The 27,539-nt window shown below is 40.6% G+C and overlaps 1 protein-coding gene, 1 long non-coding RNA gene and 3 other non-coding genes across 11 annotated transcripts in view; all 5 read right to left on the bottom strand.

The window, feature by feature from the left end:
* Nucleotides 1-15,806: 15,806 nt before the first annotated feature.
* On the bottom strand, nt 15,807-19,952 carry LOC139314417 (uncharacterized). Its single transcript, XR_011600184.1, has 5 exons — nt 19,773-19,952; nt 18,564-18,684; nt 17,152-17,220; nt 16,443-17,021; nt 15,807-15,914 (listed from the first exon to the last, which is right to left on the bottom strand). It is a non-coding gene; the product is annotated as an uncharacterized lncRNA (long non-coding RNA).
* On the bottom strand, nt 17,296-17,387 carry LOC139316088 (small nucleolar SNORD12/SNORD106). The gene has a single exon (XR_011600338.1). It is a non-coding gene; the product is annotated as a small nucleolar SNORD12/SNORD106 (small nucleolar RNA).
* Nucleotides 18,759-18,849, bottom strand: LOC139316086 (small nucleolar SNORD12/SNORD106). Its single transcript, XR_011600336.1, has one exon. It is a non-coding gene; the product is annotated as a small nucleolar SNORD12/SNORD106 (small nucleolar RNA).
* Nucleotides 19,953-20,009: 57 nt separating the features above from the next.
* Nucleotides 20,010-20,104, bottom strand: LOC139316087 (small nucleolar SNORD12/SNORD106). The gene has a single exon (XR_011600337.1). It is a non-coding gene; the product is annotated as a small nucleolar SNORD12/SNORD106 (small nucleolar RNA).
* A 3,085-nt stretch (nt 20,105-23,189) lies between these two features.
* The window catches only part of STAU1 (staufen double-stranded RNA binding protein 1), a 35,702-nt gene continuing 31,352 nt past the window's right edge, over nt 23,190-27,539 (bottom strand). For 6 of the 7 annotated variants that reach the window (XM_070941724.1, XM_070941729.1, XM_070941730.1 and 3 more), the window contains 4 exons: nt 26,765-27,081; nt 25,312-25,434; nt 24,879-24,964; nt 23,190-24,199 (listed from right to left, as the gene is read on the bottom strand). In XM_070941724.1, coding sequence (XP_070797825.1) covers nt 24,112-24,199; nt 24,879-24,964; nt 25,312-25,434; nt 26,765-27,081 — 614 coding nt within the window. In that variant the 3' untranslated portion in view covers nt 23,190-24,111. Of the gene's footprint in view, nt 24,200-24,289; nt 24,346-24,878; nt 24,965-25,311; nt 25,435-26,764; nt 27,082-27,539 lie in introns of all 7 variants that reach the window. The other variant, XM_070941728.1, reaches the window with a different exon arrangement.

Raw genomic sequence — 27,539 nt, 5'->3', positions numbered from 1 at the left:
CTCCATACTCTCCCACGGCTTCCACTAACACAGTGGTTCTCAACCTGTGGGTCGGGACCCCTTTGGGGGTCGAACAACCCTTTCACAGGGGTCGCCTAACACCATCGGAAAACACATATTTTCAACGGTCTTAGGAATAATTTTATGATTGGGGGTCACCACAACATGAGGAACTGTATTAAAGGATCGCGGCATTAGGAAGGTTGAGACCCACTGCACTAACACATTCAAAGCCCTCCCACCAACTCATTCCCTTAGTGGCCGCCTGCGGCAGCTCCCCCCCACCCCCAACATCCTCAAATCCCCTGCACTCCTTACTTGGGAGTCCCGCCTCTTCCCATTGAAAGACATTGCTGTCGCTCAGCCATGTAGTCACATCAGATTGTGCTTTACAACCTCTGTCCTTAGCTATAGTAATCCTGATCTCAATTGGCATCATAACTCAAGCACTACCTATAAATGATTAGGCTGCGTTCTTCTGTGATACACTTAAAAGCGAACCTCACAGAATTCACTGCATCTCAAAACGGATACTGAAAATGAGAAAAAAATTCAGAATGGAACATGGTTCACTGTTCACTTTTTCATTGCTTCATCGATGAATTCATACAACTTGTGGTGGGGGTGGGGGGAAGCCTGGCCCAGTGTTTAACTGCAGGTAGTCCTCAATTTAATGATCGTAATTGCAACCAGAATTGCTAAGCAAGGCAGTTGTTATGTAAATTTCACCTGATTTTGCAACCTTTTTGTCATACTTGTTAAGTGAATCACTGCGATTGTTAACCGAATCATGTGATTGTTAAATCTGGTCTCCCCCATTGACTTTGCTTGTCAGAAGCCAGCTGGGAAGGTTGCAAATGGTGATCACATGACCTCAGGAAGCTACAGCCATCATACATACATGTCGGTTGCCAAGCGCCTGAATTTTGATTAGGTGATCATGGGGATGCTACGACAGTCGGAATTGTGAGGACTGTCATAAGTCACCTTTTTCAGTGCTGTTGCAATTGTGAAAGGTTGCAAAAATGAATGGGGCTAAGCAGAGTGTATTTCATCAGCAAACAACAGGACCATTATTCCACGGCTCTCTGCACAATAGCCTAGTTTTTCACTGTGCCGCGGTGAACGTCTAAAAAAAATGTGCCTGGAGATTGGCAACTGATGAAGAGAAGGGCGGGCCCTTCTTGCCAGAGCAATGCAAGTCAGTTGAGTAGCAGCGTTTGCTGACATTGAAATGATGTACACAGGCAAACTAGAGAGCATTGTTTGAGCTTGCACAAGTCAAAAAGACTATTCTCAGTGCTTAGCAGAAAAAAGAAGGGACTGGATGTAACTTTACGGTTAGTGGCCCCTTCCTGCACTGGTACAAACTGGTCATGTGGATCAGCTCTAATGAAGTTGAAATTAAACTTAATATTAGAGCAACAGGGTTATTTTATGAGAAAAGTGGATGATATTCCAAAATAATGTTGCTTCTAGTCTGTAGGTGCCACCCTTCTGCTTTGATTGCATCCATTTTCACCTCATCTAACCCATGCCATGCTCAGAGGACATATCACAAATCATCATGTGATCTTCAGGCCAAGGCAGGTTTGTTCAGTCATGAACTAACTGGCAAGAAATTCACCATGTTAATGACATACTGCCCCAAGACATGTTGATCAGGTTAATAGGTGTTTTTATAGAAATTGATACGGAAAGTCTACTAATGGTAACAACAACTTTCTCATTGACTTTCCAATGTTATCAAGTTGAGCCCTGAAGGAAGTTAAGAGAAGAAAGAGACTTATCCATATTATCCATCAAATAATTTGTTCTTACATACTCTTTTAGAATCATGTAATTAGTACATAGTATAATTTTCTCAGCAAGACTGTACACCACTGTCTTAATTTCTGTATGGAACCTGCTGGCATCTCCTCATGGTTTATGTTACTCATGGTTCAAATGAAGTATATTCAAGTTTTTCTGATAAATAGTCTATACAAGACTTGAAGTTTGAACAACTGATCATTGACTGTAGCAGATATTATAACAGCCAAATATAATTTTAAAACTTATCTGATTAATTAAGTAAATCAGCTACCTCTGTGGTTGATTTGAAGCTTGTATCAGTCCATATTTGAGAAGAGGAAAAATTATTTTAATATATTGAGAATATATTGAGTTTAAAATTCTAGAAATTGTTTTTTCCCCACTGACCCGTACAAATCAAAACCTTTCTCTGAATTTTAATTTTAACCTTTTGTAGACCCTATGACAGTGCTCCAAAAGAATTTTAGTGCTCACTTAATTATTTTCTTATATACAAAGGCAGAGCTGTGCAGCTGTCATTTCATATCAGTCATAAAGACTTTGGTTAAGTTGATGAGTGAAGCAGCTGTCAGGATTCTCCATGTTGCCAATGTGAATATTTTGAACACATCTCATTCAGTGTTATTGGGCTGACTGAAATTTTGAAAGAGTGCTTCAATTATTATTATTAGTATCCACCATTTGATGTAATCCATAATTTATTTCTTGTTGGTATTAATTGTGGGATGTTGTGATTATTCTCAGCAACTATTTTATGTTACTCATGTTTTTAATTATGGGTTGTGTTTTATTTTGTTTGATAGTCGCCCAGAGACATGTATACGAGATGAATAATCATATACATGTATTAATAAAATTATTCAGTCTAAAAATTGTTTATTGTACTTTTTTATTTTCTATTTTGTTTCAAAGCTTATAGGCTATCTTCAATGGGCAGACAGATGGAATATAATAAAGCAGTAACTGAAACTTGTTGGATAACTCTTGATCCAAAACATGTTTGAGAATTCAAGAGAACAAAATAATTCTTCAGGCGATTTCACTATTTAGACCTTTTCAAATAGGTGTTCTGACCTAGGCTTCCTGAATCAGTAAAACACATGAGTAGTCCCAAAAACCTCTTTTATTGCAACAGCTGTGAATTCTGTTCATTCACAGATGAGTCCCAAATAGTTGTAAAGAGTCCTTTGGGATAAGGCTGACAATCACTCACCTTTATCTCCCTTGACATGCTGCCAAAGACCTAATTGGCAAAAACCACACGGAGTCCAGAATCAAACAGAGCTTCAGACTTTAAAGTTGAACAAAATTAACAACGTTGCTTCCTGCAAAGGCCCACGTGCCTTTGCTCCTCTTTTAAGTCTTATGGGAGGGGCCAATCATCTCCAAGCCCTACTCCTGAGTCGTCCCTTTTGTTTTAACTGTTCTTGCCTTCTGGCAGCTCTGCGCATGCGCGCACTGGGAACAGGCTCCCCCTGTTCCTCTGCCTCTCTGAGGTCCAACTGGAGGCTCCGGAGGCAGCACATACCTCCCAGATGGCCCTTTCTCTGCCTCCGATGCAGAGCCCTCGTCCAAGCCTTCCCCAGACTTCAGGACTGGCCCATGTTCCTTCCCAACCTCCTCACTGTCCGACTCTGCTGCCAGCTCCGCAGGCTGCTTGCGGACCACAACAATAGGCAGGCATTTGTACTTAAATAAGCAAGAAATAAAAATGAATAGCTTTCAGGGAACCCCAAATTTTAGCAGCTAGAGCACACAATAATATTTCCTTTTGGGTAAGTGCATGTGGTAAAGGAATTATCCATAGATCTTTTACAAACCCTTTTGCAAAAAAAAAATGAGATGATATTTCTTCATTAAGTCCAGTTGAATAGCCTCCTTCCTGTAATTGTCCTGCTCAATCATATTAGTTTGAAGGTCAGAGAGGTATGTCATGGAAAATTAGTGTTGCTTAAAGAAAAATATTTATTAGAACATAAATGTTTGTGATTACAGTGTTTTATAACTCATGCTTGGATAGGGTTCAATTTTCACATTTAATATACTTGTAGGTTACACATATTAAGTCAAACTAGTACATTTTTTTTTACATAGGTATAAAAAGTATAACAGTTGGATGATGATGGATATTCTCAATCATTCAGGTCATGGTTGTCCAGATGATGTTTTTTTTCCAAAAGGCAACTGGACTTTCTTAGGTTATTTTTTTCTTCTTTGAAAATGTGTCACTTTTCATCCAACAAGTTTGAACTGAAGAACTTTCTTGGATGAGAAGCGAAATGTTTTGGAAAAAGGCATCTTTGTAACAGTTGGAGTAACCTGACTGCTCTTTAGAAAGCCAGATCCTGAAGATGAAACTGAAATACTTTGGCCACCTAATGAAAAGGAAGGATTCACTGGAGAAGAGCCTAATGCTGGGAAAGATGGAGGGCAAAAGAAGAAGGGGACGACAAGAGAACGAGGTGGCTGGATGGAGTCACTGAAGCAGTCGGCGTGAGCTTAAATGGACTCCAGAGGATGGTAAAGGACAGGAAGGCCTGGAGGAACGTTGTCCATGGGGTCTCGATGGGTTGGACATGATTTCGCAACTAACAACAACAACAACAACAACAAACAGTTGGAGTTAAACGGTAATGATTCTTTAACAGTACAATTAACACTTAATGCAATTTAACTCATTTAATGGGAAAAAAACCCAAATTTTCCACCTTTCAGACCTAAGCAGGTAAATCGTACTTTATTTTTAATCAGTTGCAAAAGTGCATCAGAATTGGACTCTGAAATTTTGCTACCTTCATGTCCCTAAAACAAAACTAAGGCAGTCTACGGAGATTCTCAGTCATCTAGGTCGTGATTGTCCCAAAGGTGCTTTTTCAAGAGGCAACTAGATTTTCTGGCAGCCGTGATTTAATTTAATCATATCTCCCAGTTTTTGTCCAATACATTAGAGATCCTATTTTGTTACAGGAAAGGATATCATCCCAGTTTACTGAGAGGTAAAAGCAAGCTTCGATAGTGGCATTAACTTTTTTATTTTAAAAAAAGACACTTATTTGCTGAGACCTCACCAAGCACTTTATCTGATCATCTGGCATGGGAATCTTTAGTGCCAGTCCCTGCTGAGAAGCCTTTTTCTGTCTTAATTAAGAATGCTACATAGTGGTGGAATTGCTTTTGACCCAGTTCCCAATAGTTCTCACTCCAGTGTCTTTTGTTAAATGATTTGGCTGGAAGATCCTGGCAGCTGGGGATTGATAGAAAGGAACAATTATTCTCACTTTCACTGCTGCTGGAATTTGTGATTGTTAATTGTTCTTTGCTGGCTGCACCAGCAGAATTGTTGGGGTGCTCCAGGCAAAGATATTCATGCAATATCCTGAATTCATGTCAGCAGGAACAGGAGAAACCTACCCGGAAACACACCCTCAGCATGATGCTTGAATATCTGCAGATATTTGAACTTGTCCAAAAGGCATTAGGTTATACAAATAAGGAACAGTTGCCATAGCATATGGATTTTTAATTCTCATTTGTTTCAAATTACTGCAACTTCACACTGAAGATCTGGAATATAGAATGCCTGTGGTTTCACAGTATGAGGGAGTTTATGGTCTGGTGTGGAAGGAAGATGAAAATGGAAATAAAATATTTCATAAGCCCAGTGCTCTCCAGATGGCCTACAATTTCTGCCAGTCTCATTCACTCATCAACTTCAACTTCTTCTAAAACAAAAACAAGTAAAACCCTTTGACTTTGTTTTCTTCAGATGTGAAGGCGAACTTCCAACATGCTCATTGAGCAAGGCCAAATTGAATGTCCTTTACCTGATTTAAAGACAGTAGGGTCCTTTCTGTCTGAGATCCTGCAAGGCTGGGAATAAAAAGGAGGAAGGGGCCAATCAGGGGTGAAATGCTCCCGGTTCGGACCAGATCCCCTGATCCAGTAGCAATGGAGGCGGGTGGTTCGCAGAATCCACAATAGCAATAGGGATAGCAAAAATCCCTGCCCCCCACATGCCCAGCTGAGCCGTGCAATCATCAGAGGCTTTAAAAAAAAAAAAAAATTAAAGCATTTTTTCTACAACCTCTTCGGCCGAAAAAATGCTTTTAAAAGTAAAAAAAAAAAAAAAAGTATCTGATGATCGCACGGCTCAGCTGGGATCGTCAGAGGCTTTTAAAAGCATTTTTTTCTACAACCTCTTCAGAGGTTATAGAAAAAAATGCTTTTAAAAGCCTCTGACGATCCAAGCTGAGTTGCCTGATTGGCAAAGGCTTTTCTTCTTTTAAAAGCCTCTGACGATCCAAGCTGAGTTGCCTGATCAGCAGAGGCTTTTTTTTCTTTTAAAAGAAAAAAAGCCTCTGCCGATCAGGCAACTCGGCTGGGATCGTCAGAGCCTTTTGAAAGCATTTTTTTACAACCTCTTTGCCAAAGAGGTTGTAGAAAAAATGGCTTTAAAAGTTAAAAAAAAATGGCCACGCCCACCCAGTCACATTACCCCCCAAGCCACGCCCACAGAACCGGTAGTAACAAATTTTAGATTTCACCACTGGAGCCAATGCATACTGAGATCAGGGCAGCCACCTCTTTTTGTTGTTGCTAAATCATGTCTGACTCTTCACAACTCCATGGACCATAGCATGGCAGCCCTTCTCCCCCACCCCCTGGAATTTTCTCAGGGCAGCCACCTAATAACACCTAAACAAATCTGCTGAGGTCACCACCAAATGAAGGACCATTTCTTGCAGTCCACACTGGGGTCTCCAACATGATTCCCAGTACGTCGACAGAGACCTCCCTTGGCATCTACAAGACTTTCCCATGTTTAAATAAACACCTAATTCTTTTATTTATATATTTAATACAGGGAAATGGAGAGAAGGGGTGGGAAGAAACATGTGCCGGTTCAAGACAGTGGAGATCAAACGTACAAGTTTGTCTTCTGGGGAATAATAAAGCCTTCTCTTTCCTCTCCATCATTAACAAGTCTACTTGTGCATGGCCTAGGAATTGGAGAGAGAGCTTGTGATCCATATTGAGGCATACCTGTGGATCCTAGGCAGAGGTAGGTTTCAGCAGGTTCTGACCAGTTCTGGAGAATCGGTAGCGGAAATTTTGAGTAGTTTGGAGAACCGGTAAATACCACCTCTGACTGGCCCCGCCCCCATCTATTCTCTGCCTCCCAAGTCCCAGCTGATCAGGAGGAAATGGGGATTTTGCAGTAACCTTCCCCTGGAGTGGGGAGGGAATGGAGATTTTACAGTATCCTTCCCCTGCCACGCCCACCAAGCCACAAGCCACACCCACAGAACCGGTAGTAAAAATTTTTGAAACCCACCACTGATCCTAGGTCTTCATGCTACCTGCAGGCTTGCATCTCTTTTCTATATAGAACCGCAAGAAAAGTCACTATTTTTTAATCAGGCTTTGCCTAGGGCAGTGATGGCGAACCTATTGCATGCATGCCAGAAGTGGCACACAGAGCCATCTCTCGGGGCACGTGATCCATCTCACGTTGCTCTTCTGGGTTCCAGTGCGCCGGCCAGCTGGTCTTCACATGCACAGGAGTGCTGGAAACTGGAAGAGCAGCCGCATTTGCACACCGGGAAGATGATCTTCCGCTTTCCAGTGCACGCATGCGCACTGGCCACCTGGACTTCGTGCGCATGCATGCCATAAACCAGAAGAGCAGTCGCCCGGTGTGCATGTGCATGCTGGAAACTGGAATATCATCTTCCCGATGTGCACATGCGCACCGGGTGGCTGCTCTTCTGGTTTCCAGCACATGCATGCGCACCGACCAGCTGGTCTTTGCGTGTGCATGCGCACCAGAAACCAGAAGGCCAGGTGGCCGGTGCGCATGTATGTGCCGGAAACTGGAAGATTATGAGGACCCAGTTTGTGGGGGCAATAAGCTGACTTTGTATAAATATACAAAAGTATGAAGGCTATTGCTTAACGCATTGTAAGCCGCCCTGAGTCTCCGGAGAAGGGCGGCATATAAATCAAATTAAAATAAAAAATTAAAAAAAATTAAAAAAAATGTTCCCGGCATGCACATGCGCACCGGGCGGCTGCTCTTCTGGTTTTTGACACACGTGCATACTCCCATTTTGGCATTCGGTGCCAAAAAGGTTTGTCAACACTGGCCTAGGACCCCAATAGGGGCCTTCTACATTGTGGATGGCTGACTGACTAGAGAAGTTCCCACCCCCAAGTCACCCATCTTAGTGTTTTGCTTTTCTATTTAATTCTTTTAATTTTAATGGTTCTGTGCAGTGGTGGGTTGCTCCCAGTTCTGTCCGGTTCTATAGAACCGGTAGTAAAACCAGTGGGAAGCTCCACCCACCCGGCACGACGTCATCATTGGTGATCTGCGCATGTGCTGCGATCCCGCTGTGAACCGGTAGTAAAGGTAAGTGGAACCCACCCCTGGTTCTGTGGTCCTTTTTAAAAAAAACTTTTTAACATATTGTAAGCTGCCAGAGTTGGTGTTATCAGTGAGATGAGTAACATAGAAATTTAATAAATAAATAAATGGTCAAAGGATATTTTGGCTCTCATCTTTTTGAACCAGTTTTCTGTATTTCCTCTTCAGGAAACTTTTCATTGTGGATATACAGCTTTTAAGTGTTGATTAAATAGAATTTTAATTTTTCAAAAGAGTTTGCAATAGAAAGTGGCAGGTAGTACAAGTATTAAATCATACACATAAACAGAATTATCCTTTTTTGACAGCTGGAAAGAAGCCTAAATATATGGAGAGGAATACTTGTTCTGAACATGGAATAACTTAGCTCCAGAGCATTTCTCCTTCACTGGCATTTTAACAACTTCCCTTGTCATAGCGCTTCAACCATGGCATAAATATTCCTTTGCTCCCAAGAACCTTTCATGCTGCCCATGAGACCTATTACTTTAAAAGTCTCGGGGTATAATTTTTGGTTATAGTAGGGGAAATTCTAGAATCCTAGTCATTAGTAGGGCAAGGAACACTTATGTTCAATGTTATCTGAGCACAATAATTTGGTTTCATATTCTGTGCAATAATATTGCCCTTTTATTATATGCATGCTGGTAGGGGACACAGTAAGAAAAAAAGACAAAATGGCCTGGCCTTGTTCTTCATTAAGCATCCCTTTCATTCTGCTAATTAAGTGTTCACTTCACTGACCCAGCAGAAAAGCAAATGATTGAAGGAGCTGCTATCAAACTGCCATTGGACTATCTGGCCTCTTGCTTTTCCTTTCAGTCTCTTTTCTTGGAAAATAAAATCCCCTGGAAAAGCAAATTTAAAAGAGTTTCTGCTTGGCTTTAAGCATTCTGGTATATAATGGTGGGGAATGTTTACAGTACATGCCCCCAATCCAAAGAGTTTTGTGAAGATTATTCTTCCTTCATTGCTCCTCTTATCAGCTCCTCGGCCCTCCTGGGCCCTCCCATCATGGAGCCAACACTCCAGAAGATAGGTTTAAGATACAGAAGGATCTATGTGTCTCTTCTAACATACTATGCATTTTCTGAATAGAAAATGGCCATTAAAAATGAAGGTGCACGAAGAGATGAGAATGCAAAGTAAAATAGACACCCTTTTGAGATTTAGAAAATACTGATAAACTATTTTTTTTACCTTGCTGATGTTGATGAATTATAATATTCAGCATTCCTTGTCAGTGACCATTGGTAACCAATATGATCAGCCAGATTTAGAAGCATCCAGAATCACATTGATAACACTCAAAGAATAATGGAAATGGCAAGGTTTCAAAAAGGCATCTCTGTTTTACTGATTATATCAAGATTTCTGACTATGTAAAGGTTCCCCTTGCACATATGTACTAGTCATTCCCAACTCTAGGGGGCGGTGCTCATCTCCATTTCAAAGCCGAAGAGCCAGCGCTGTCCGAAGACATCTCCGTTGTCATGTGGCTGGCATGACTAAACGCCAAAGGTGCACGGAACACGGTTACCTTCCCACCAAAGGTGGTCCCTATTTTTCTACTTGCATTTTTTACGTGCTTTCGAACTGCTAGGTTGGCAAAAGCTGGGACAAGTAACAGGCGCTCACCCCCTTACGCGGCACTAGGGATTCGAACCGCTGAACTGCGGACCTTTCCATCGACAAACTCAATGTCTTAGCCACTGAGCCACCATGTCCCTTCTGACTATGTAGATTACAGCAAATTCTGAATAGCCCTTAAAAAACATGGTATTCCAGGCCACCTCTCCTGCCTCTAGAATTTGTATGATGATCAGGAAAATAGCACAACGTAATATAGGGCAACTATGGAGAGATTGTTTGGTATTGTTGTTAAGGGATCAGGTGGGAGAGCAGGAATTCCAATTCACCTGAAGCACAAAGTCAGCTGGGTGATCTTGGGTCAGTCACTTTCACTCAGCCCTAGGAAAGAGGCAAGGGAAAACCTCTGAAATTTTGCTAGGAAAACTGCAGGGAGTTGTCCAGTCAGTCACCAGCATTCAATGCTGAATCAAAGGTGAAATATGTGTGTGTGTGTGTGTGTGTGTGTGTGTGTGTGTGTGTGTGTGTGTAATATTTGTGTGCATATAAATTAAATAAGTGATGCTATACAACTTTGGCTAACTTATTTAATTCTATCACCCCCACCCTAGCGCACCCTTAGATGCACTAAGGAGAGGTTCAGAAAAATAGCAACAAGAACGGAAATGGGCAGGACGTTTTCAAAAATGCTAACAAATGCAGGAAGTCCCGCACAAATTAAAAACACTTGAGAAATGTGCTTTTTGTCACATACTCAGAAATCCCCCTCCTCCCCCCCTTTATTTAGCTCTTTATAAATATTCTACTGCCGAGAAATTTGAATGGCTTGTAATTATTTTAACTATGGAGAACATAGCAAAGAAATTCACTCGGGGAATCTGCTCACTTGATAGATTTCAGCAATAACAATTTCTAAGCAAGATGACATGAAAATTACCATGGGGTGAGGGAGGAGGCTGCAATTTGCTGAATGACCTGACTCCCTAAAACAGTGATGGCTAACCTGCCGTCGCGTCTCAAAAGTGGGAGGAGCGCAGAGGGGTTGCGCACACGCATGCCCACACCCATAATACAATGCGACCCGCCCGCCACGCATGTGCATATGAACCCCCTGTGCTCCCCCCGCTTTTGGCACACAATGGCACGGTGGGCCCAGTAGGCCCGTTTTGCACCCTCCCCAGGCTCGAGGCTTTTTTGGAGCCTGAGGAGGGTGAAAACAGCCTCCCCACCACCCGGAGGCTGGAAACAGCCTATTTCCTGACTTCCGGTGGGCCCGGAAATCAGCTGGCTGGCGTGCGCATGCATGCTTCAGCTGAGCTAGGGCAACACTCGCATGCCCACTGATCTGGCTCGGCGTGCCATCTGTGGCACACATGCCATAGGTTTGCCATCACGACCCTAGAATATAGATAGGGAACCAAGCCCCTTTATGACTTGTGTACCTCAACTTCCAGAATTCCTGTGCCAGCGGGACTTTCACGTCTGTTCTCATGACTTTTCTCATCCAATTTTTTACCTAGAAAGCATTAAAAGCCTAAAAGTGGAGACTTGGGAGAGGTGGTGAAGAGACCCAAGGAAAACAAAGTTGAAGTATAATGGGAAGTTATTCCTGGTGAAGTTGGATGTTTGGTGGGTTCTGCGGTTGCACTTTGCTTGTGCACCTTCCGCGCATGTGCCTGGCCTCAAATACGTGCCTAAATAGGATGGCATAGAGCCAAGGCAGGAGCGGCAGCGGGCCCACCTGTGATTTCCGCTACTGGTTCAAGCGAACTGGCTCGAACCAGCTGAATACCAGCTCTGCTTGGCACCCATGAAAATAAAATCAGTCACTACTTCCATTTCTTCCGCTTCTATTTGCAAGAAAGTGATTGGACCAGATGCCATAATCTTAAGGTTTTTTTAAAAAAATGTTGAGTTTCAAGCCAACTTTTGCCTTCTCCTTTCACTCTCATCAAGAGGCTCTTTAGTTCCTCTTCATTTCTGCCATTAGACCAGGGGTGAAATCCAGCAGGTTCTGAAGAACCAGTAGCGGAAATTTTGAGTAGTTCGGAAAACCGGCAAATACCCTCTGGCTGGCCCCTGAGTGGGATGGGAATGGAGATTTTGCAATATCCTTTCTTTGGAGTGAGGAGGGAATGGGGATTTTGCAGTATCCTTCCCCTACCACGCCCACCAAACCATACCACACCCACAGAACCAGTAGTAAAAAAATTTGGATTTCACCATTACATCAGACTACTAATCAACGGGGAAGGGCTAACAAAACAGCCTTGCAGATAAACTCCTGAGGTATGGGCTGAGATACCACAAGTAGCGTGCTTCCAATAATTCAAAAAGGTCTGGTTCTTGACTCAATTAGCATGAATCACATGCTGTCAAAGCCACAATAAAGAAAGCTGACTAGATTGGTGGCTTTCTAAACCAGGCATATTTTGGAGAGACAATTTACAGATCCAGACTCCACCAGTCTTGTCAAAAATGTCAACCTGGGTCACAACACATAATATGACTGCATCTTATCACTGCAACGCCAAGTTTGTCAGTGGCTTTTCCTTAAGAATGCTGTTCAATGACTGTGTAAAGAAAACTCTTCCAGAGAGGTAGAATAGCTTTGAATTATCCATTGAAACCTAAAATAGCTTTCACTCTGCAATTTAAAGGACATGCAGTAAATGGGTGTGTTCCAGTGGTGGGTTGCCCCCGTTCGGACCGGTTCTACAGAACCGGTAGTAAAACCGGCGGGAGGCTCCGCCCACTGACCCTGACGTCATCAGAAGTGATCTGCGTATGTGCAGAAGCTTGGCGCGAGCAAAGCAAGTGCGCGCATGTGATCCCGTTGCGAACCGGTAGTAAAGGTAAGTAGAACCCACCCCTGGTGTGTTCCTCCCATTAATAAAGTAAAAACATAGAAATATGTTATCAATAAACCAATTATGTTTCCCATCCAAATGAAAAGCAAAATGCATGTGAAATAGTGAACTGTTTGATGCAAGTGCTCTTTGCATGTGAGCAAAACGTGGGCAAACAGCACCCTCTGAAGTCTTAACACAAAATACAAAGCCAAAACAAAAAGCTAAAAGCAGGCAGTGTGTTTGGGATTTATCTTAATTGCATAACTCATATTGGGGCAGTATCAAGCTAAGGTGTAAATCTGCTTTTGAATTCAGCAGCTGTTTAAGATGAAGCCACAGAAAGGCAACCCCAATGAACTTTGTCTGATGCAAGAGGTACATACTTATGTAACTAAATCTGTTTAGGTATATCCTTGGGAATGCAATTATTTAAAATTTTCCCTGCAAAGTACCTATAATGAATCATTTACTTTGTTCCCACATCTAAACAAACAGCAACATCACATGCCCCGAGTAGAGGCGTTTTTATAGGTAGTCAGGAATTTCTGTTGCTAAGCAAAGCAGTTAAGTGAGTCACACCCAATTTTATCTTTTTTGCCATGGTTCTTAAGTGAATCATACAGCAATTAAGCAAATTTGGCCACAGGCAAGCTCAAAAAATATTCAGATATTTTCAAAGTCATAAATTATCTCTAAATCCTGCCCTTTTTAACTCAAATCCCAGCCAGTGTTCTGGAATTCTGAGACTTGAAGTACACACATTTTAAAAATTGCTAAGGAGAAACATCACATTAAAGGTTCCCCTCGCACATAAGTAGTTTCCGACTCTAGGGGGAAGTGCTCATCTCCGTTTCAAAGCCAAAGAGCCAGTGCTGTCCGAAGAAGTCTCCTTGGTCATGTGGCTGGCATGACTAAACGCTAAAGGCATATGGAACGCAGTTACCTTCCCACCAAAGGTGGCCCCTATTTTTCTACTTGTATTTTTTACGTGCTTTCGAACTGCTAGGTTGGCAGAAGCTGGGACAAATAATGGGAGCTCACCCCATTATGTGGCACTAGGGATTCAAACCACTGAACTGCCAACTTTCGATCGACAAGCTCAACATCTTAGCCACTGAGCCCCGCGCCCCTTAACATCACATTAGGTGAGCTTTAAACACTGATGTAAATGTTAATCATGACCTACCTTAAGAGGGGTGAAATCTTGTGAAGGAGTGCTAAATTTTCCATATTTAAATAACATCTACTTATATACAAGATGATAATTTTGAAAGCAATAGTTAACTGTGAACATTAGCATCAGACAGAGAAGGAAACTTTTCAGCTGTCTACCCTGATGTCAAAACTTTTCCAAAGATCCCTGGATTTACAAAGCATAAGGGAGCCAATAGCCAAGAGACAGAAGACAACTGGGTATTTGTGACTTGGAAGATCACAAATTTGATATGTCTATGTGATAACTAAAAATTAAGTTGTGATGCCGTGCAGGTTTTTCTATACTGTATTATTAAACCATTTTTGTCTTCCTATCAAAATTTAAATTATATAAAGGGAAAAGCTAATAATACTGTTAATGATCATTATATAATGGTTTTAGAATTGTAGAAACTGAAGTTTGCTGCTTCACTAAGGATGCATTTAACATTCAGTCCAATGCCTGGCTCATCCTATAATCCTGACCCCTGGACCAGCTCCAGGCCATGGCATGCCAGAAACTGGGCAGCGCAAACCAGCCCCATCCCTAGGATGCAGGCAGCACATGAAACCACGCCCTCTCCAGTCCACGGAAAAACGTTTCTGTGGAACTGGTCCCTGGTGCCCGAAAGGTTGGGAGCCGCTATAATCCATTCTTGATGGCATTGGCTGCATCTATGTAAAAACACACTTATTTTGCCACCTTCCTTGTGAACATGAATAGCAATTAAGCTCCAATCATCCTCATACCCAGAGGGCTGTTTACATCTACACTCTCAGCAAAAACGTTACCATTTTACCCAGTGCAGCATCTCAGATTAGTGCAAAGAACAAGCACATATGTTCAGGGGTAGGCAAATGTGGCTCTTTTACAACCTGTGGACTTCAACTCTCAGAATTCCTGAGACAGCCAAGCTGGCTCAGGAATTCTGGGAGTTGAAGTCCACAGGTTGTAAAAGAGCCACATTTGCCCACCCCCATTCTAGGAACATAAATAGCACCTACTTTGGGCATCTGCCATGCCTAATGTTGCAGTCCGGCTTATACACATCAGAAGAAAAATTTTCTCAAGGCATCTGGGCAAACTGACATCTGTCTTTAAGTCATATATTAGATGGGCAGCTATATAAATTGGAATAAATTTATCCCCAAATCTATTAAAAATAAATCCCAACCTTGACTATCAATGATCTTACATCAGGACACCATTTCAGTTTAATATGCAAATACTGTCATTTTGACATTCCCTCCTGCAAAGTTCTCAGGTTACAAGTTATCTGTGCTGTATCAGTTGTATAACCAAGAGCTCATCTTATCAGCGATTCAGATGCTGAACTGGCATTGGAGAGATCCAGATTCTAGGCCACTTTCTTCAGCAGCTCAATGGGTGACTTTGGGCCAATCATTCTCAGTCCAACCTACAACACTGGGGGGAAATGAGAGAAAGCACTATGTATGGTGTCTTGCTGGGAAAGATTGAGAGCAAAAGAAGGGGACGACAGAGAATGAGGTGGCTGGATGGAGTCACTGAAGCAGTCGGCGTGAGCTTAAATGGACTCCAGAGGATGGTAGAGGACAGGAAGGCCTAGAGGAATGTTGCCCATGGGGTTGCGATGGGTTGGGCACAACTTCACAACTAACAACAACAATGGTGTCTTGAGCTCTTGGATGAAAAAGATATCTAACAAATTTAAGAAATGTGGGATCATAGCTTAAATATCAACCTACTTTTACTCAATTGTTCCAAGGCTCTGCTACTTGATGTCATACTACAGTACAAACTGTCCTAAGATACATCCTTTGTTAATTATTCCAGCATACAACTACAGCCTCTGTTCATACGGGGCCAGTTCTGAATGTATGAACTGGGAGCCTGCCTCAGCGGAGGAAAAAAAACTGAGTTTGTTCTCTATTGAAGACTTACACCGTTTAATGTTGCTATAGTGAAAATTATTTATTTATTGAGCATCAACATTGAATTCAAATTAACTTCCAGGCAACATACTGCTCGTAAACATCATATGGCAGTCGAGAATCTGTTTTAAAGAAAGGAAAAAAATGTTCAGAATGAGTTTAAGGTAGCAGAAATGACTAAAAACCCTAACTACTTTCCACCAACAACTTACTGTATTTTTTGCATTATAAAACACACTTTTTTGTCTCCCAAAAGGGGGCGAAAATGTCTGTGTGTCTTATAGACTGAATATTGCTGAAGCCCCGCCTGCCCACCATTTTTTGGCCTCTGCATATCCTGTTTTCAGGGCTTTTGGGGCCTGTTTTCGAGAGTTTTTTCAGCCTGTTTTTTTCTGAGTGAGGGCAGGAAGCTGCCCACATTAGTAGTGCAGTTAGTTTGTTCGTATGACCAAGGTTGTAATCAAGGGCTCTGTAACATAGCAAGAAATGAACTGTGGAATTTAGGGACAGTTCGCAGACAAGTCTCAGGGAGAGCAAGCTCCTGTGTAACATTAATCTTTTTCAGATATAGGGACTTTTTATAGAAGATTGCAACACCACCCCCCTCTACGATTTTCACGGTCAGACCACAAAGCGTGATAATCACTTACTGTAATAATGGAGTCTGGAAAGGATTCATTTAACCACATCTCAGACAAAAATAAGGTCGAATAGTCGCATTTAGTAGCAGGAGGAATTCGGGTATTTTGTATGTTCTTGCATTAAGTAGCTTGCATTTGAGGTCAGCAGGGGTTGACCTGGAGGAAGTTGGGGGCATGCATTCCTAGTTCTGGTTGTTGGGGGCAATTGTTGAGACGCAGGATCTGGTCTTGTGTTTGATGCAGTTACCGCGGTAGTCTATGTACAGGTCAATCTCTCCTTGGTCCTGGCGTCTTTTGAGCTCAGAGCGGATCTCGCAGGCGCAGGCATGTTGTAGTATGAACAGGTTGGGCCGTGAACGAAGTTTCTTATGGTTTGTGCAGCTTTTGGTGAGGGAGTTTATTGTGGAGATGAATTTACGTTTGCTGGCTTCACTTTTGCAAATGACTCTGCAGAAGCGTGGGGCCACCAAGCCATCACTGTTCTTGAAGTCAGGGCCATTACGGGAAATGTCGATGATTTCATCGGGAGAGAGGGTTGATGCCTGGAAGTTGTTGATTATGGACCAGTAAGAGAAAAGGCACCATTATCTGTATCAAATGAGATATGGTAGCCCATCATACATACAGTGGATACTTTAAAGATATAATATATATTGTTCCATAGTAATTCTATAAAAAAGGTATGAATGCACACATTTGTATGCTAAGTAACACAAACCTTTCTGGACCAGCAATCCCAAAAAATGTGATGCAGCTTCTTTCATCACCAGTGCCAACCACCACTCTCCTGAAAAATAAACCACATGAATTAAGATTTCCTTCTGGCTTCAAATATAAAAACTGCAACATTAAGACTTGGACATCAGTGGAATCAGGCTATTTGGCTAGAACATATGCTTGCTCAGCATAATCGATATGATGGGGAAAAAAGAAATAGTCATCATGTACCACTGAGCTACACGTTTTGCAGTCCCTTTGTCTTAAAGAGTACCTGGACTTTCAAGCACGCTTGATAGGAGACAATTGCATAGAATAGCTATTATCTTTTGATTCTTTCAATTAGTCTGATTAAGTTCTGTGGCAGTTTTAAAAACTATACAAATCTGGCAACTGCAATCAAACTCTTAGTCAAAGTATTCATTTTATAATTGAGGTTATTTTACATGCAACACTGCACCTGTTTAGCACAATATGAGCCCCAGGCTCATTTCTTACCCTTTTTCTTATGAGTCAATGAAAGCTTTGTTTTCAACGAATGCCCAACGGTTCCTACCAGGTGCAAGCTTACACAAATTCTAAGCAGTTTAAATCAGGAGTGGAGAATTTCCCAGGTACTGCTCATACTGACTAGAGCTAATGAGTAAAAGCCCAAGCATCTGGAATACATCACATTGCCAAAACAATGGGCAGTTCAAACAAGCCATAACCAAACTGTGGCTTGTATCCTTCTCCATTCACTGATACAGTTCTCAGCGGAGAGAACTAAAGAAAAATGCTGAATAATTAATGATTTCCTAGGAACTGCCTTTTCAGTCAATTTGCAACAAATGTGTGCACCTGAGCCAGCTTTATGAACAGATTTTATCAATTTCAACTAGAATTTCTAAGTTCTTTCCACTCACATTTTCTCAAAAGTGCATTGAACCATTGAGTGTGTTAAGAATTTGAGTTCAACTTGAAGCTTTTAATGCCTCTCATTCTTTAACTGCAAAAAAAAGTAATGTAGCTTTTCCAAAACCTTTAAAACAAGGTTGACCAGATAATTCATATGCTGCACATTTTACAGTCTTTATCTGTAAAGTTGTGTTCTCCCATGAGGTCCTGGGAGAGGCAGAATTTGCTATATGATATTCTATGGTACAGTCTCCAACAAAGTCATTATATAGGGAGATGCAAAGCATGCACTTCCAAAGGACTCCAAAATGCTATTTTGGACCAGGTCAATACAACCCTTCTGGTTTGAAAGTTGTTCTAGAACTAAATTGTCTTGAAAACCACCTGTCAGAACAGCATTGCCCAGGAGGGAAATATAACATTTCAGAGTCCTTCTGAATGTTCCATTTAGGGAACAGGATACTGAGATTACTTTTAATAAGTAAATTTAATAACTTAACATAAAAACATTCTTACCTCTACATTTACTGGATGTGCTTTTAACAACCTGCTCAATTTTTCTTAGGTTTACGTGACTCCTCTTTTTCATCGATCTGGTGCAAGAATCCTGCTATTTCTTCATTGATTCATTTGAATCCTAAAATGACACAGAAGACCCATCAGTTACGTTATGGGCTGGTCTGCCTGGAGAAGAATAAGCAGGTACCCCCAGCTGATGTATCAGACAAAGACTGGCTAATACAGTAAGATCAACAGTGTCGCTCTGATGGGGAAAAAAGCTTTAGTCATCATATACATCAGCTCTAAAAGTACATTAGAGGAGGGAGTATTCCCAACCATAACTGTAATTTCCTTATTTCAAAGTTTCCCCCCTATTTGCTAATCTAGCCTTCACAAAGGAAATTATTTTCCAAAGCACCAGAGGGCAGGACAAGAAACAACGGTTGGAAGCTAATCAGAGAGAAGCAACCTGGAATTAAGGAGAAACTTCCTAACAGTGAGGACAATTAACCAGTGGAACAGCTGGCCTTCAGAAATCGTGGGCACTCCACCACTGGAGGTTTTTAAGAAGACTCCAGTCACTTATCTGAAATGATACAGGTTTTCCTGCTTGAGCAGGGGGCTGGATTAGGACCTCGAAGGTCTCTTCCAGCTCATTCTATTCTAAAATGACATGTAAGCAACAATTTACAGGTATTTTAAATTATTTAATTAAAATGGTTATCCACCAATGCATTGTTTTCCAGATTGCTTTTGAAAAGAATTCCTATGGAAATTTCAGCAACCCAAAATGTAAAAATTAGCATCTATAAAGTACTTTTTAAAAACTCTGCTTACAAAAATGAATCAGCTAATATGCAAGGTAATCAAACAAGCTTTAATCAGGATTTACAAAAGGAGATAAAAACAGGAACAATATTGTGTCCTCAATAGAAAATGCTTTGTGGTGCTGCTTAAAAGCATAAAGCTTGGCAGGGAATGCCTCAGTGCCATCCACCCACTGAATGGAATGGTTTAGAGCCACTCTTCACATCAGCGTTTCACAACCTTGGCAACTTTAATTCCCAAAAATTCCTCCGCCAGCTTTACCAAGAAAACTGCAGGGATACATATAGGCAGTGGCCAGGAGTCAAAAACCTCTATATGGATCATTCACCCTTCACTGTTGTAAGTTGGTAACATGTTTCTGCATCCAACTAAAAATAATAAGCACGTGAAACTCACATGTCCCTTTTTAAAAAAAAAAATGTTCCGCCACAGAACTGATAATGGCACTTTAGGTGATTCCACATCTTTCAACTTGGGCAGTTTTGCAAGAGCTTCCTCCATACATCTTTCGCTGAATTCTTCCCTTGCCTAAAACACAAAAAAGATCCAAGATAGAAACATTATTCCACATCCTTAACAAAAGCAAAGTGTTATCAATTCCCAGCCAGCCCCCTTCTTACTCCCCACGGTACAATTGGTGCAGTCAGACAAATTCTGGCTAACAAGCAAAGAGTTCAACACTTCCGCTCTGATGGGGAAAAAAGTCTTAAGTCATCATAAGCACCAAATTAAACCTTCAAGCGCCAAGATCGCATCCTGGGAAGAAGACTACCGTGAGAGAAGAATGCAGGGGGAAGACTCCTAAATACATTTTGCATAATCTTAAAGGAAAGTAAACCGGGATAATTTAGGGAGAAAAAAAAGAAAAGGGGAGAGGAGAAATCGGTGAGGCAAGCTAAAACCTCGCGAACAACGAAGAACGTGGCAGATGGCGACGGATTGCCAAGCTCCATCGTCCAGAGATCCCACCTACTTACCTTTGAGAAAGTCTCCAAAAAGAACGCGTGCGTCTGCGTCGCGTCCTTATATACACTAGAGCAGCTTGGTGCGCATGTCTGTCCAAGGTATTCTGGGAAATGTAGTTTTTCAAAGGCCCTGGTGTAAGTATGTTAAGACTTCCGTGCTTTTCTTTGAGAGGTAGGTAGCTGGTGTTATGGGGACAAATCACACTTGAGGATTTAAATTTTAGAGCACCGCTTTAGCTTTGCAACTTTGGTTTGTAGACGCTGAACGTAATACTACGTGGTTTAATCACGCTGAAATACCGCTTTGATCGTTAGAATGGCAACGGGCAATGGTCCTTTATTCCGATGGCAAACGCGCAAACACGTTTAGAGAAAACGTGGCAAATATGTAAGGATTTATTCTGCATAAGACTAGTAGTAAGCTCAGTCGCGTTCGCTTACTGAAGAATATTTCTCGAAGTTCAATAGAAAACATTCCTTTAGTAAGGAACACAGACTTTATGGGTTATCATATCGTTTATTGTGAGGGTTATCCTATTTTTGCACAGTCAAAAAGAAAATATAATAGAGAAAGTCGTTAAATAAATTAAAGGGCAATACGTTTAATGGGCTGTGAGACCAGTGTAAATCAGGTTTGCTTGTCAGAGCAACCACAATCCTGCTACTGCATACCGAAGTACTCATAAAAAATTAAAATCTTATAATACATAAGCACCTTTCTTTTTAAAAAACAACAACCAAACACTGCTGTGTGAAGTTCTCTGTTCTGTTCTACATTTTTAGAAAGGTAATGCAAAATAGCGCTGCCTTAAGTCCCCAGAAAAAGTTGAATGGGAAACATTCAAAGGAGTTGGGTAGGAAGCAGCATCCATTGACATGAATGATTAAGGCAGCTTTTCTGAACTCTGGGGTTGGCTAGAGAATTCTGGGAATTGGAGTTTGCATGTTAAAGTTGCTGAGATTTGAGAAATACTGGGTTAAAAGTGTTGGACCAGGATGGGAGACCCAGGTTCTAGTCTACCCTAAGCAACAGATCTTTGCTTAGAAGATCCTGCAAGGAATTGTACAGGTGTTTTAACAATTTAAAAAAATGTTCCTTAGGGTTATTGTGCTAGCAAATCTGTGATTGAATTTCATGAAGCTCTTAGGCATGAACTGAAAGCCAGAAGAATCAGTGATGCTGGGACTCTCATACTATGTCTTTATTAAATGCAAAATGCTTCATGGTTATGGAAGCAGGTAATAACGCTACACTTTCATATTTGCAGATCCCAACCAATATAGATTGTACTGTCCTCCCAATAAGGCATGAGTGTCAAATTCACCGCACGTTGCCGTCATGTGACGTTTCACATTTTTCCCCTTCACAGAGCTGGGGTGGGCATGGCCTGCGTGTGATGCATCCGGCCTGCAGGCTGCCAGTTTGACTCCCCCGCAATAGGGCATCTTCCAGATGTGTTGGATTGTAGTGTATCTTACTTAACTAGAGACATGGAAGTGCAGCTGAAGATCTCCTTTGTAGCAAAGATCCAAAACATTAATCCAATACCAATATCCAATAGTAGTAGATAAAACTGAGAGACTAAAAGGAGACCCAAATTCAAGTCTACCCTCATGAATGGAGGTACTGGATGACTTTGAGCCTTTATCAGCCCATTCTTTTCACAGGATTATTTTTGTGAATAGATGTTTGGAACATGGACAACTATAGATGGGAAGGAAAGAAGGAAGGAAAGAAAGAAGGAAGGAAGTCAGTCAGTCTTAACATGGATTCAGATCACCTAATTCAGGGGTTCCCAACCTTTTCTATACCCCTAGAACGCTTCTGATATATTCTTACAAAAGTAAATAAAATTTGAAACTTCTAAACCCAAGTTTTCACCCCTCCCCTGGAATATTGTCTTGCTCCCCCAGGGTTGGGAACCCCTGACTTAGGTAATTCAACCATTGCATCCATTTTGCTTGGAAAGGGTTTGAGAAAAGCAAAGTAATTACATATGTGGTATCTAGTCTTTCAACTATCTCTGTGAATAAAAGGTTGGCACCAAGCAAGGATATGCCAACTTATCGTACTTAACTTAGATTGCTCCCACTGATCTCTATCTGAACTATTTAATACTCCAAGGGGAATGTATGCTTTGTTAGCATGGTTTACGGTAGGGCTTCTCTTACTTTATAGTAACTCTACTTAGGTTCAACAGATTACATGGTTATTGCAGTTAGTCATAGTTTCCAGCTGGGCCAGTTGTTGCAAAATATTAGCCTAAAATTTGATTGAAGACAATGGACTTCATTTGGAAGGGGCAGGTGGTCTGAACAGGAAGGACTTGTCTAGATAAAGGCCGAAGGGGTTGTTTTCTTCAGGGAACATTGCACAATTCCAGTTTCAGTAAAGTCACCTTATTAATTATATTTAATTTTAACAAAAACATGTAACATTTAATTTTTGTCCTGGCTTCAGCCACTGTTTGGCATGCTGCTTCTTGTTCATCCCCAATCTTAGATCAGTCTAAAATGATCCCAAGTAAGCAACAATCTGGGCTTCCACTCGTTTCATATTTTGGAAGGAGGTTCCTGTTTACTTCTTTAAGAGTTAGAATGTATTTTTAGAAAAGTATGTATGTATTGTGTGTGTGTGTGTGTGTGTGTGTGTGTGTGTGTGTGTGTGTGTATAAGCCATGCCTAGTATTTACAAAGGTATATATAATTTTGAATAAATTGTTTAATAACTTCACAACCAATTATAATGTATTAGTTTTAAATTTTCACTCATTATGTTACATTATTCAAAACCTGCCACAGTTAAGAAACTTTTTATCGACATTTAATAAAAAAACAATTTCTCCTCTTGTTTAGTATTTACCATTTATTGGACAAACACTACGTTTTACTTACATTCCATGGGGAGAAAAAATTCCAGCGTAAACAATGAACTGAAGCAGTACTTAACTTGCAATGCTATCGTGCTTTACCTGGACCATATGCAAAAACTTTATTGCCCACATTGCTGTGGGCAATAAACACAACATCAAAAGCAACACAGTTTATATATAAACATAGGTAATTTTTTTCAGCCCTACATGGAGATGTAATTAAACAGTATAAAGCACTCAGGAAAATCAGTCTGCAGCTTTATATGCACTACATTGAGATCATATCCTGTACTGTACTGAGTTGGTGTGCCTTTATATACAGACACACACACACATTTTTTAAAAAACAAAGATTAGCGACCATTTAAGCTTCTGTTGCATTCAGGTTTCCCTCCCTCTTCCCTAACCCATCAAAATATTCTAGAAATCAAAGTGATCAAATGAAGTTTAAAATTCTAAAATGTATAATTATTTCTTCAACTGTCTGAGATTTAGGGCGAGGTTCACCTTACTGACTTTTTGATAATCAAATGGTAGGCACACCTTTTCCAGTGAATTTTTTTTTTTACAATTTCATTAAAAACAAAAAAAACTTAACACATACATGGATATGATCTTCCCAAGTTAGTTCATAGATAAGTGTGTCAGACAATCAAGTTTCTAAACTGTGCTATAGTTCTAGGTACAATTAAGAAACTTTTAAATGAAAAATTTATAGTGTCATTCAAAACAATGCAATGAAACTAAAAATTTTATCACTGTTTGAAAAGCAACGGTTATGATTTAGACACTACAGTGGGTTGTAACAACTGTAGCACTCTAAAACAGTTAGGTTACATTATTAGGAAGCATTTGATTTTCTCTGGTGCTTTCAGGTTTGGGTCCAGTCAAGCCTGTTTAGGCAGTGGTGTCCAGTGTTTGTCCCAAAGTGTTTGAGCTAGCCGGTTTGAGGAGAGGGTCACTTTCCATTTCTTGCTTCACGCATCTGGAGAAAAGAAAAATACCTTTTTTAGAAGAGAGCCATGTTTTGAACGATGGAAGATTCAGTTCTTCAAAAGTTGATGGTAAGACCCACCTTTTCTCTCAGACAGCAAATTACTGCTATATGTTTGTCCATTTGCTTTACGTGCACTGCCAACAATACAATTAAGTAACATCCGATAAGCAAAACCTACTCCAATAGAGCAATATAATCTACTTCATCCAAAGGGGGTACCTAATTAACATGAACAAAACCTTCAGGGAAAAATGAATGGCAGAATATTTTGCTGTAATCCAAAGAAAGATGATCACAGCAGTGACACTGTTTTAATTGGTGGGTTGTAGTTGTATTCAATGAGATGGGTGAGCATGTCAATTGCTTAAATAAATAAATAATGCTGGCGTATAATTTGGGACATAGATTTATTTATTTATTTAAAATATTTACATAGCCGCCCATCTTCCAACTAATTCAGGGCAGCTTCCAATCAAAGTTAAAACATATAAAACTATATTAAAACTATAAAATTAAACAGATACACATTTCTTATATCCAACCTCCATTATTTGTGACTTTTCACATAAATACACTAAGGCAAATATTTATACAAAAATTTCCTAAAATAGTAAATAAAAATCAACAGCCCAGATTTTGCAGGATTATGGGAAATATTTTCACTCACACAGACATTGGTCCATTTCCTGTTCTTGGCATCTCTGTACTTTGTTGGTCCAACTCAGACAGCAACTTTAAGATGTTTAATGCAGCCTGGAATAGGGAAAGTGGCCCGTTCAAATTAGTTATATAAGAAGAGCAACTATTACTATATTTGATTAGGATTTTATTAGACAATGATACTGGATTTGCTGGGAATGCAAATAAAAGTAGTTCCTCTGATGATACAGAATTAGCACATCCTTAAGTTTTCCCACTGAAAGTTGGGAAAGTACATTTTTGCGGACAAATCTATTGTAGTTTAAATTGTCCAACACTAACTTTTCTCTGCAGACATCTTTCTTAGAAGCAGGATAAATAAATACAAGTGACAACTGTTCTTTTCTATCACAGTGTGAAAAGGGGAGGTATTGTACAATAAATACTTATAGTACACTTACCATATCATGGCAAGATTCAACATCTTTTCCAATTCCATGGCTGATCAGTGGTGGCTGAGAGGAACAATTTATAAGAGATACAAATTCATTCTTGTTGTTTTTGGGGAAGTCTTTGTACTCCACCTTACAAAGGAAAAAATGATTATTTTCAATTGTGTCCCTGATCTTTTTTCTGTGGTGAGTGTCCCAACACTTTAACCAGCAGAAATTCAAGAGATTCAGGCACATTAAGTACTGTCATACTGAAAAGTAACTGCAGAGTTTTTTTTTAAACAAAAACTCATATCCAAATACAGTGCAAAAAAATGGGAGGGGAGACGTTTAATTAATAACTAGTAAGACATTGCAAGAGGAGACGTGTGTTATGGTAGCAAAATAATCAGCACTCATAGAAACAAGAAGCACTGCACACAATTTTAAAAATTAAGAAATCTGGTAACTTCTCATGCAAAAGCCCAGTCAAAATTGAGCTACCTCAACGGGTTTGATCCATGCAAAAAGTGTGTTTTAAATTTTTTTAAACCTTAATAGGACAATATGGAAGTTGTAGGAGTTTTATAGCACCCATGGTGCTAGACTGCCAGCCCGTCTTACAGCTGAGAATCTCAAATAACTGGTAGTGATGTTAATAAGGACCCAGTCCAGAAGGTGTTATGATGTGGGTAAAAATGTTTTATAATTCTATCATTCTATTAAAAGTTTGTTCCACATTAGGAGCACCCCAAGAGTGAAATCTTTCCCTGCAATGGTCTCAAGATTAGCAAGAGCTGATTGGGTAATTAGATAGAAGTCAAACTAATTCAAGATATAAATAGAAAAATTTAAGAATCTCTCAACTAAGAAGTCTTCTTGGAAAAGTTTTATGAAAGACCTTGCTACAATAATCCTAATACAGATGGAGGCTGATCAACTGCAATGCTGAAAAATGAGTTGGTAAAGAGAGAGCGCAAAATAAGCAAAATAAAATATAACAAGATAAAGTAGCACAGGAATAGCCTCCACAGTCATCTATGCTATAGACCAGTGATAGCTAACCTTTTCTGGACCGAGTGCCCAAAGTGCGTGCGCATGCATGTGCGTGCACCCCCTCATGCATGCATATGTGCCCCCCCACATGCACCCCCCTTGTGCATGTGCACGTGGACCCGCATGTGCACGCAGAGACCTGAAGATCAACTGGCCGGTGGGATTCGTGCACGCATGTGTGGCAGAGCAGGGCAGAGCTGAACTGGGGCAATGGCTCGCGTGCCATTAGAGAGGGGGTTGCATGCCACCTCTGGCACACGTGCCATAGGTTTGCCATCACTGCTATAGGCCAAGATTACTCAGAAAAACCTTCACAAAGAGAGGCTGACTTAAACCCTCTTCCAAAACGTTTTTTTGCAGAGTGAGTTGTTCAACTACCAAGCCCAACCCTACAGAGACGTATTAAAATAATCCACTTTTAGTTTACCTGGATTCCCTGAACACCAGAAAGGTAATCCAACTGTTCAGAGGGTCTCGTGAGAGGCCCATGGGGAACATGGCCCAAGGAACTGTTTTTTATAATGGTTTCAGCAGTAGGAGAAGTGCCACCATATAACAGCTCTCTTGCAATCATGGCTGTCACTGTAGCCTTGGCAGGATTGGGGGCTACTCTACTGAACTCTTTGGTGTGATGTCCTTGATTGACTCCTACAGCCTGTGCAACCTCAGGGACCATGGGAAGAATGCCAGCAGGAAGCTGCTGATGGCTGAGATAAGGCATCCTAAATTCATCCTCTTTATTACCTAATAAAGAGACAGAATACAAGAGTGGAGATTTAACAGGCAAATTTGCTTACCTGGAAATTGGCAGATCATTGAATATAAAGTCTGAAAAGATGTTGCAAATCAAATCCATTTTTCCCAAAACAAGAGTGAATAGTTCAGGGCTAATATCATTTTGAATGATTTTCAATGCTGATCTTCTCAAAAGACTAGAAGCAGCTTACAAAATTAAGGAAAATGCATTTTCAGGATACAATGCAAGTGATCTGTCAATCCCTCATTTTTTAATCAGAATGGACCAAATTCAATTTTTAAATTTATAATGAATTCCCTATTAATTCAGTATATTCTTCAAAAAAACTAACTTGATTTAAAATGAACCTGAATGCAATGTATCATGCTTTAAGTTATGCTTTATGACCCACTTGGGGGGGAAGCAATTTTATAGCTTGTGCATACGTAATGTAGTTTGAGACTGA

The sequence above is a fragment of the Pituophis catenifer genome, unplaced genomic scaffold, assembly GCF_029215685.1.
Source record: "Pituophis catenifer annectens isolate HBS135680 unplaced genomic scaffold, rPitCat1.0.hap2 SCAF_3, whole genome shotgun sequence".
Taxonomy (NCBI): Eukaryota; Metazoa; Chordata; class Lepidosauria; order Squamata; family Colubridae; genus Pituophis; species Pituophis catenifer.
Note: the sequence above shows the minus strand (reverse complement) of the source record. Positions and strands in the feature narration are given on the sequence as shown.